The sequence below is a fragment of the Cololabis saira genome, chromosome 6 (assembly GCF_033807715.1).
Source record: "Cololabis saira isolate AMF1-May2022 chromosome 6, fColSai1.1, whole genome shotgun sequence".
Classification (NCBI taxonomy): domain Eukaryota; kingdom Metazoa; phylum Chordata; class Actinopteri; order Beloniformes; family Belonidae; genus Cololabis; species Cololabis saira.
The window spans coordinates 48,355,205-48,364,914 of NC_084592.1; the positions used below are offsets into that span (position 1 = coordinate 48,355,205).

The window sequence follows — 9,710 nt, forward strand, 5'->3', positions numbered from 1 at the left end:
CCTGGCAACCCTGTTTTATCAACCCGCCCAACCTGGCAACCCTGTTTTATCAACCCGCCCAACCTGGCAACCCGGACTGTTTTATCAACCCGCCCAACCTGGCAACCCTGTTTTATCAACCCACCCAACCTGGCAACCCTGTTTTATCAACCCACCCAACCTGGCAACCCTGTTTTATCAACCCACCCAACCTGGCAACCCTGTTTTATCAACCCACCCAACCTGGCAACCCTGTTTTATCAACCCACCCAACCTGGCAACCCTGTTTTATCAACCCACCCAACCTGGCAACCCTGTTTTATCAACCCACCCAACCTGGCAACCCTGTTTTATCAACCCACCCAACCTGGCAACCCGGACTGAGGCGTCTAACGTTTTTAATAAACTTACTTGCCACAGTGTAAGAACTTTAATGACTGGATAAAATCCCTCTAAAATTAAGATTAAAGACGACTCTTGGACTGAGATTTCAGCCCCTGAGAGATCTTGTTTTAGTCTCATTAACCGCCCGACGGTTCCCCAGGTGTAGGAATGAGAGGTCTAAGAACAAGAGGTGTAGGAATAAGAGGCGTGTCAAGTCTGGTTTTGGTAGAACAGTTTTATTTTCTCAAAGTTGTTCAGTTCTCCTTCTCCTGGACCGTCTTGGTTCCTCTCAGCCGGCCGGTTCTGCGGGCGGCGATCAGACCAACCTTACGACCGGCCGGGGCGTCTCTGCGGATGGTGGACGGTTTACCGATATGCTGGTGGTTTCCTCCTCCGAACGGATGCTCCACGGGCTGGAATAGAGGTCAGAGAGAGGTCAGAGAGGGCAGGGGGAGGAGCCTCAAACAGGTCACGCAGAGGTCAGATTCAGAAAACTTTATTTATCCCTGAGGGGCAAGTGCAAGACAACTGAGCAGCAAGAAGTTTAAAAAAATAAAATAGAAGAAATAAAATAGAATAAAATTAACAGATAAATAAATGGGGCATGTCTCGTTATGTACAAAAAATATATAAAACATAAGAATGTCAAAAAAATGTCCAATAGTCAGGGGTCAAATACATTGTTTTTCTAAACTGCCAAATAAACCTGATTGTGATAGTGAGTCCAGCAGCAGCAGAGATTCAGGAGGTTTTTGATCCTTCAGTGTGAATCCAGTTAAACATCCAGGACCAGAGTGGACCCGGACCCCCACATGTCCCCCCCCCCCCCCAGGTAAACCCAGACCCCCCCAGGTAAACCCAGACCCCCCACCTGTACCTGTCCCCCCAGGTGTGTTACTCACGTTCATGGCCACTCCTCTGACTCGGGGCCAGCAGTTCCTCTTAGCCTTGTACTTGTGATAAGCTCTACCAGCTTTCAGGATGGGTTTGTCGATACGACCACCGCCCGCCACCACACCTGAAATAAACACACACACGTTAGTATACACACACGATACGACCACCGCCCGCTACCACACCTGAAATAAACACACACACACGTTAGTATACACACACGATACGACCCCCACCCGCTACCACACCTGGAACATACACAACCATGTTAGTATAAACACACACACACGATACGACCCCCGCCTGCTACCACACCTGGAATACACAACCATGTTAGTACACACACATATACACGATACGCCCGCTACCACTCCTGAAATAAACACATGTAATTATTATACACACATATACACACACAACCCCCGCCCGCTACCACACCTGAGAAATACACACGTATGTAAATATATATATACACACACACGACCCCCGCCCGCTACCACACCTGGAAAATACACACACACGTTAGTATACACACAAGTATGAAATGTACAAGTTTCAGTGTTTCCTGCAAAGGTCCAAACATTTGGAATGAGATTGATATAAAATGCTATAAAAGAGTCTGGATCTCTCTCAATTTTTAAAAAGAGACTAAAACAAAAATTGTTATTAAATTATGTCTCTTATAAATTTTTCATGTACCAATACCTGATGTATTTTTATAAGAATCTCTTTGTATCTAGGAAATCTGACGATCTCAGGGTTTTATTGTGTTTTTTTTTCTTTTTTAGGTTATAAGGTTACTATACTGTATGTATATGTGTAATTTATAGTAGTTTTTCTGTGTGACTGGGCCCTTATTCATCAGCTACAGCTTCTGGGAAGTCCCATTTTACAAACCTCCATTGATTGATTATCTGAATTTGTGTTTTTTAATTATTTGTAAATAAACTCTAAAACAAAACAAACAAGTATACACACACACACACACACGGACAGGTGAGGATATATACACACACAGCCATGGGGGAGAGTGTGTGTGTGTGTATATATATACACACACACACACACACACACACACACACACACACACACACACACACACACACACACACACACACACACACACACACACACACACACACACACACACACACACACACACACACACACACACACACACACACACACACACACACACACACACACACACATATATTATGGTCAGTATTTTTGTAAGTGTCTTTTCTTCCAGTAATGTCTCACGTCCACCAGTTCAGTTTAAAAGTAATAACCTTCTCCCTCTAAACATCACTGGTATTTTGGTCTCTTTGCACACGTATATAATTCGTTGTTTTGAGTTTAGTACATTGCTCTATTTTATATTGCTCTTTTTAAATCACTTAGGTATTTATTGGTATTTCTTTAGGCAATACCTTTTTATACCTCCGTGTATATTTTGTATAAATTGTCAAGTGTGTGTGTGTGTGTTTGCTGCTGCACAAGTGAATTTCCCCTCTGGGGATCAATACAGTTTTATTCTTTTTTTTGTATTTTTTAGAGTATTGAGAACAGTCCTGAATGTTCCAGTGAAACAGAAACTAGTGTGAGTTTAGGTGAGTTTGTTCTGATCATCTGAACACATGCAGGAGAACGGTAACTCTCCCGTGTAGAGGTAAAGACCAGAGTTCCTGTAGCACAGACACAAATACAGGGAGAACCACGCTGGCACCCCTGGGTGTTCGCTGTGCAAACTAACTATTCTATACCATTGTGTTTACGTGGGAGTGAGTATGTGTGTGTGTATACGGGTCAATGATGTGACGCCTATCTTTTCTGAAAAACAGATTTTTTTCAATTCAAAAAAGGTTTAAATGGATAAAAAATACCAGATATATGACCGACCTGTCCCACATATGGACTCACTAGAATTTTACATAAAATAAGTTATTTGGGATTTTGTTGTTGTTTTAGGCGTTCGACCGTCCAACCAGGACTCTGGTTTTGAAAACTTATTTGAAATCACTGTAAATGTATTTAAATCAATCTTCTTCTATCTGGCATGATTTCTGAAGTGTCTTGTAGTGTGTAAGATTACAACACATTTGTATTTATATTTCCATCATAATATACAAAGTTTGACTGATGTCCATTTTATGAAATATCAGGTGGCGCGACCGTTAAATAAACAACCATTTTTGTAAAATACTGAAAACTTGTAAAAAAAAAGATGCCAGCATGTTAAAGCAGCACAACGTAACTTTCAGCTTTTGTTGAGTTTGGCGGCTCCTTTGGACAAAAGCGGTAGTCCTTTACCAGAAAGAACACTACATTTCCCATGATGCACCAGCGCGTACTGCTGGAAACTCCTGTGTGCATTTGTTTGAGAGAAGACGGGACGGACTTTCAAAACTACTTTTCTGTTTCACCAAGTGAACAGACGGAACGCAAAAAAAAAGATGTTAAACTGCTGGAAAGGAACTGGAATTTACTGGGATATCTTAAACAAGGAAGCCAGGGAGCAGTATATGGAGAAAATAATGATTATTAACGGTCTGGATCCATATGAAATCCCTACTAAAGAATGGAGCTGCACTCTTTAGAAGGATTTACTGCTGCAGTTCTGCAGAACCCACGTCTTACTACCTTGTTTAGTGTTTGGCAGCTGCTTTGGTAAATGTTTGACTCGCCATGTTTTTCAATAAATTAGTAAAATAGTACAACATACAGTACATGTTTTGTATCCCTCTTACTTTTCTTTTTTTTGACTGCTATATTATGCTGAAGAGGCTCCGAGGCGTGAGCAATATTTTTGTTTTCCTCGTGAGATTATTTTCCTCTGCAGCTAATCTTAAAATTTCCAGAATATTCAAATTTTTTGAGATAGGATATTTGAGTTTTGAGCTGTAAGCCATGATCAGCTATATTAAAATAATAAAAGGCTTGTAATATTTCAGTTGATTTGTAATGAATCCAGAATGGATGACATTATTATTTTTTTTTTTTTTTTTTTTTTTTTTTTAAATTGCATTACAGAAAATAAAGAACTTTATCACAATATTCTAATTTTCTGAGACAGTCCTGTACATGTATATAAAAATTATGTACACATGCTTATCTCACCGATGATGGCCAGCAGGTAGGTGAGTGAGTGAGTATATATATGTTTGTATGTCTCACCAATGACGGCCCGGTTAGCTGAGGAGATGACGGTTGTGTGTGTGTGTGTGTGTGTGTGTGTGTGTGTGTGTGTGTGTGTGTGTGTATATAAGTGTTTCCTCTCACCGATGACGGCCCGGTTGGCTGAGGAGATGACGGTTGTGTGTGTGTGTGTGTGTGTGTGTGTGTGTGTGTGTGTGTGTATAAGTGTTTCCTCTCACCGATGACGGCCCGGTTGGCCGAGGAGATGATGGTTTTGTGTGTGTGTGTGTATGTATATACGTGTGTGTGTTTCCTCTCACCGATGACGGCCCGGTTGGCCGAGCTGATGACGGTGGTGTGTGTGTGTATATACTGTACGTGTGTGTGTATAAGTGTTTCTCTCTCACCGATGACGGCCCGGTTGGCTGAGCTGATGACCTTCTTGGACCCGGAGGGCAGCTTGACCCGGGACTTGCGGGTCTCGGGGTTGTGGGAGATGACTGTAGCGTAGTTTCCTGAGGCCCGGGCCAGCTTGCCCCGGTCCCCGGGCTTCTCCTCCACGCAGCAGATGATGGTTCCCTCCGGCATGGTGCCCACGGGGAGCACGTTACCGATGTTCAGCTGGGCTGGAGGTTAGAGGACAGGGGGGGACAGGTTAGAGACCAGAACCAGAACCAGAGACCAGCACGTTCCCGATGTTCAGCTGGGCTGGAGGTTAGAGGATAGGGGGGGACAGGTTAGAGAACTAGACCTGGACCAGAACCAGAGACCAGCACGTTACCGATGTTCAGCTGGGCTGGAGGAGGAGGAGAGAGTTAAGGGCTGAGTATACTTCTGCGTCACACACACGCAGAGCACACGGCGCACCCGTGACGCCGTCACGAATCGTTCAGAGTTCTCCGTCTCTCCGTTTGGTCGCGGTGCAGTTCCCCCCGCGGCCACTAGTTAGCGATCTTTTTCTGAATGGTTTATCCGACTTTTTCCGGTCACAGTAAATCAAAGAAATAAGGACAACTATTGTGCAAAAAACAAAAACAAAAAAAATCACATATAAACGAAGAAAAAAGTCCTGGAAGTTCACTACTGCTTCAAACCGGAAACCGGAAATGCTTTGCTTTCAAACGAACCAATCACAGCCCTCTCGGTCTGCGTGTGGACGGCGTCTCCTCGACGCGTAGTTACAATTTTCGGGAGGTGCACGTCAGTGACGGCGCAGGTGACGGTGTGTCCTCTGCGTGTACAAAAACCACACGCCGTAGACACGGCGTCGTTTTGACGCAGAAGTATAATTCAGCCTTTAGAGCTGTGATTCTTAACCATAGGGCCACGGCCCACCCTGACTTAGACATTGTTTGATTCAATTCAAAATACTACATCGTTTGCATTTCTCGAGAGATAAACGATCTAAAATTCCTCCTGATGTTGACCCTACTGGTATCAGATTCACCTGGAGCTTCTATTGGACGTAATTATGTTTTGGGGATGCAGCACATCTCTGACAACATTTTGGAAGAATATTTTCGATGGGTTCTCGACCATTTGTCATATAATTATTGAACCCAACCCTATAACTGTTGTATTTGGAACTCCCATGATGCACCAGTTTCCTCCTCAAGCCAAGTTTATTGCACTTTCTTCTCTCATAACCCGGAAACTTTTATCCTCCGCAATTGGAAATCTGACTAACCCCCAACATTCACAGAATGGGTCAAAGATGTGATATCTTTTATACCTTTAGAAAAGCTCAGATACAACAGATTCAAATCTTGCCAAAAATGTATAAAGGTCCTTTTTTCTTAGAATTCATATTTACGCTGTCTTTCCATGATGTAGCTTAGCATTTATTCTTGTCATGTTTACAGTGTAACAGCCTGTTCTAACTGCACGTGAGCGTCCGACTATGGCGTTGCACTGCGTGGCATCGGAGCTCTCTGTCCTGAAACACTGAACCGTTATCGGCCCCACGTTATTTTGATTGACAGCTGAAACCCTCTTTTTAAAAAGGCTGATTTATGGTTCTGCGTTACACCAACGCAGACCTTACGGCGTAGGTTACGCGGCGACGTGCACCAAACCTTGCGCGTCGCCGCGTACACTACGCCGTCGATTTTACACATAACCATGAATCAGCCTTTATTCACCCGCCCGTGCTCCTGAAAGAAACTCCTAAAATTACTCCTAAAAGAGTAAAGAGACAAGTAAAAGATGGGCGAGTACTTGTAATCTTCCTACGTTTGTACTTTCTAAACAGAAAACAAGCTTGATATTGTGATATTTAAATGTTCTCGCTCACGTTGAAAGCCGGTTGAAAGGCTGTAGGAAACAGTCATGATGAAGAACGGCTGATCCAGTTAGTTGAAATGAGAAATTATCTCTATGATTCCTCCTCATTTCACCACAAAAACCTCAATAAAGTGACAGAAAGAAATATTATCCTATTATATAGGTCCCGGAACATCGGGAGGGAGAGAAAAGGTCCTGTAAGTGGAGAAAAAACCAACAATAACTGCGTGTGGTGACGCAATCAAACAGCAAACAGCGTGAGTGAGCGGCGTGTTCGTGGTGTTAATGCAGTAAACATGTCAGATCTTTACTGGGATGTGGGGAAATTGAGAGGACACGAGAAATTATCCAGGCTGAGTTGGATTTGGGAAACCGCTGGTGATGGAGACGGTGACGACCTGGCGATCTCCCTGCAGCAGCTGCAGCTTTGAGGTTCTGTATTGAAATGACTGTTTCCTACAACAAGACCAGGACCAGAGACCAGGACTGGAACCAGAGACCTGGGGCCTCATTTCTAAAGCTCGTGTGCTACAAAACAGGGGTTGAAAGATGAGTCACCTTCTATGCAAAGGTTGGGATTTAAAAATAAAAAGTAACTGAAAAATGTCTCTTTACGCCAACCCTGACCTTTAACCCTGACCTTTAACCCTGACCTTTAACCCTGACCTTTAACCCTGACCTTTAACCCTGACCTTTAACCCTGACCTTTAACCCTGACCCTCCCGTAGGAACTGAAGATCTGGGGAACTGGAGACGCAGGTGAGGGGGTGAAATGAAGATTCATGTCTGTTAATGTCATCACATATCAGACTTATAGATCCATGTACACCCACGCCGGTGTTTATTTCATCAGTTTTATACATGTTGATATTGTGCAGACCTCTGTTAATAAAGGAACCTGTGTGACATTTGGTAGAGGCTTTGGATTAAAACTGACTGTTTTTTTAAGAAATGAAGCTATCAGAGATGCTAACAGAGATGCTATGCTATAATGCTTTGGGGGAAACCCCAATTATGGCACAGAAAAAATATGGATATATATCGAGTATCAACATTCAGCTAGAAAATATGGAGATATGACTTTTGGTCCATATCGCCCAGCCCTAGTTTAGTGAAACAGAAACTAGTGTTGGTTTAGGTGAGTTTGTTCTGGGACAGAAACAGAAACTAGTGTTAGTTTGTTCTGATCATCTGAACACATGCAGGAGAACGGTAACTCTCCCGTGTAGAGGTAAAGACCAGAGTTCCTGTAGCACAGACACAAATACAGGGAGAACCACGCTGGCACCCCTGGGTGTTCGCTGTGCAAACCTAACTACTAGATACAGGACTGTCTGAGAAAATTAGAATATTGTGATTTTCTGTAATGCAATTACAAAAACAAAAATGTCAAACATTCTGGATTCATTACAAATCAACTGAAATATTACAAGCCTTTTATTATTTTAATATTGCCGATTATGGTTTACAGTTTAAGAAAACTCAAATATTCTATCTAAAAAAATGTGAATATTCTGGGAATCTTAATCTTAAACTGTAAACCATAATCAGCAATATTAAAATAATAAAAGGCTTGTAATATTTCAGTTGATTTGTAATGAATCCAGAATGGATGACACTTTTTTTAAATGCTTTTTTTAAATTGCATTACAGAAAATAAAGAACTTTATCACAATATTCTAGTTTTCTGAGAGTCCTGTAGAGTTTGTAACCTGTACGACACGTATCGTGCCGGGTTGTCCTCCCTCAGCAGAAAATACGACCGTACCATCCCCGTTTCTTTTATCAGGTTCTTTTTTTTCCCCAAAGGCTTTTTCATGCAATTAGACGATTTAACAGCAGGAAGTCAGAATGTGCTTCACATAGAAACATGTTGATGTCTATGTGTTAGCGTAATCTATGTGTTAGCGTGATCTATGTGTTAGCGTAATCTATGTGTTAGCGTAATCTATGTGTTAGCGTAATCTATGTGTTAGCGTAATCTATGTGTTAGCGTGATCTGACGGGGTATTTTCATCTGTCAATCATCCCACCGGCCCGGCGTGTCCTGTCGTGCCAAAAAGTGATTTCCTGCCAGAATCTGATTTCTCCCTGAAAACGGGTCTTTTCACCTGCTAAAAACTGATTTTAGGCCAAATACAATTAATGAAAAGTTTTTTCTGCCTAAATATGACTTGATCTCATTCTTGAGCTTCAGAATCTGAAAATCTGACGTTTTAGCGCTAGCGCTTAATGGGCTGCTGTCGCGCTCCCGCGGACACAAATCAGGTTCTGGCAGGAAATCACTTTTGTTAGTGATGCCACTACTGTGACCACCAGATAATGTGGTCCAGGACCCGGTCTCCAGGTCTCCTCATCCCCCGGTGTGTCTCCAGCTCACCTTTCTTCCCGCAGTAGATGAACTGTCCGGTGTGGATCCCCTCTGCAGCGATGAACAGCTCCGTCCTCTTCTTGAAGCGGTACGGGTCTCTGAAGGCGACTTTAGCCAGGGGGGCGCCGCGGCCGGGGTCGTGGATGATGTCCTGGTGGGGTAGGTTAGCGTTAGCCTCTCACCGGTACAGGTACAGGTAAACCCCCCCCTAGGCCGGTACTACTCACCTTAACGATGCCCTTGATGTAGCCGTGACGCTCAGCGAAGTCGATGTGTCGGAGTTTGGCCGCTCCTTTCCTGTGTTTGACGTGAGCCTTGAACACGGAGCCGGCTCCTTTCCTCTGTCCCCGGATCACTCGCCCCATCCTGCCTGGAATAGAGGGGGAGAGAGAGGGAGTTAAACCAGCAACCACCGCTAACATCAGGTAAACTAGAGACAGATCACTGCCCCATCCTGATACCGGGGGGAACAGCGGCGTTAAACAGCGGCGTTAAACCGGCAGCCAGAGTTTGACCCAGTTAAACCCAAACCAGCGTTAAACTGACAGGTTCCTACACAGTTTTCAAGGTCAAATTCAGGCCTTTCAAGAACTTTCAAGGGTCATTTTCAAAATCTTCAAGCACCTTAAATCGCTGGGGTCAAACATCTACAGGAAGATTT

General features: G+C 43.5%; 1 protein-coding gene across 1 annotated transcript; it reads right to left on the minus strand.

The window, feature by feature from the left end:
- Positions 1 to 578: 578 nt before the first annotated feature.
- Positions 579 to 9,418, minus strand: LOC133446607 (large ribosomal subunit protein uL2). The gene is made up of 5 exons (XM_061724678.1): positions 9,277 to 9,418; positions 9,059 to 9,200; positions 4,803 to 5,021; positions 1,266 to 1,381; positions 579 to 776 (listed from the first exon to the last, which is right to left on the minus strand). Exons 1-5 carry the CDS (start codon positions 9,412 to 9,414, stop codon positions 618 to 620), a joined length of 774 nt encoding a protein of 257 aa, XP_061580662.1. The 5' UTR covers positions 9,415 to 9,418; the 3' UTR covers positions 579 to 617.
- Between the last annotated feature and the right edge of the window lie 292 nt (positions 9,419 to 9,710).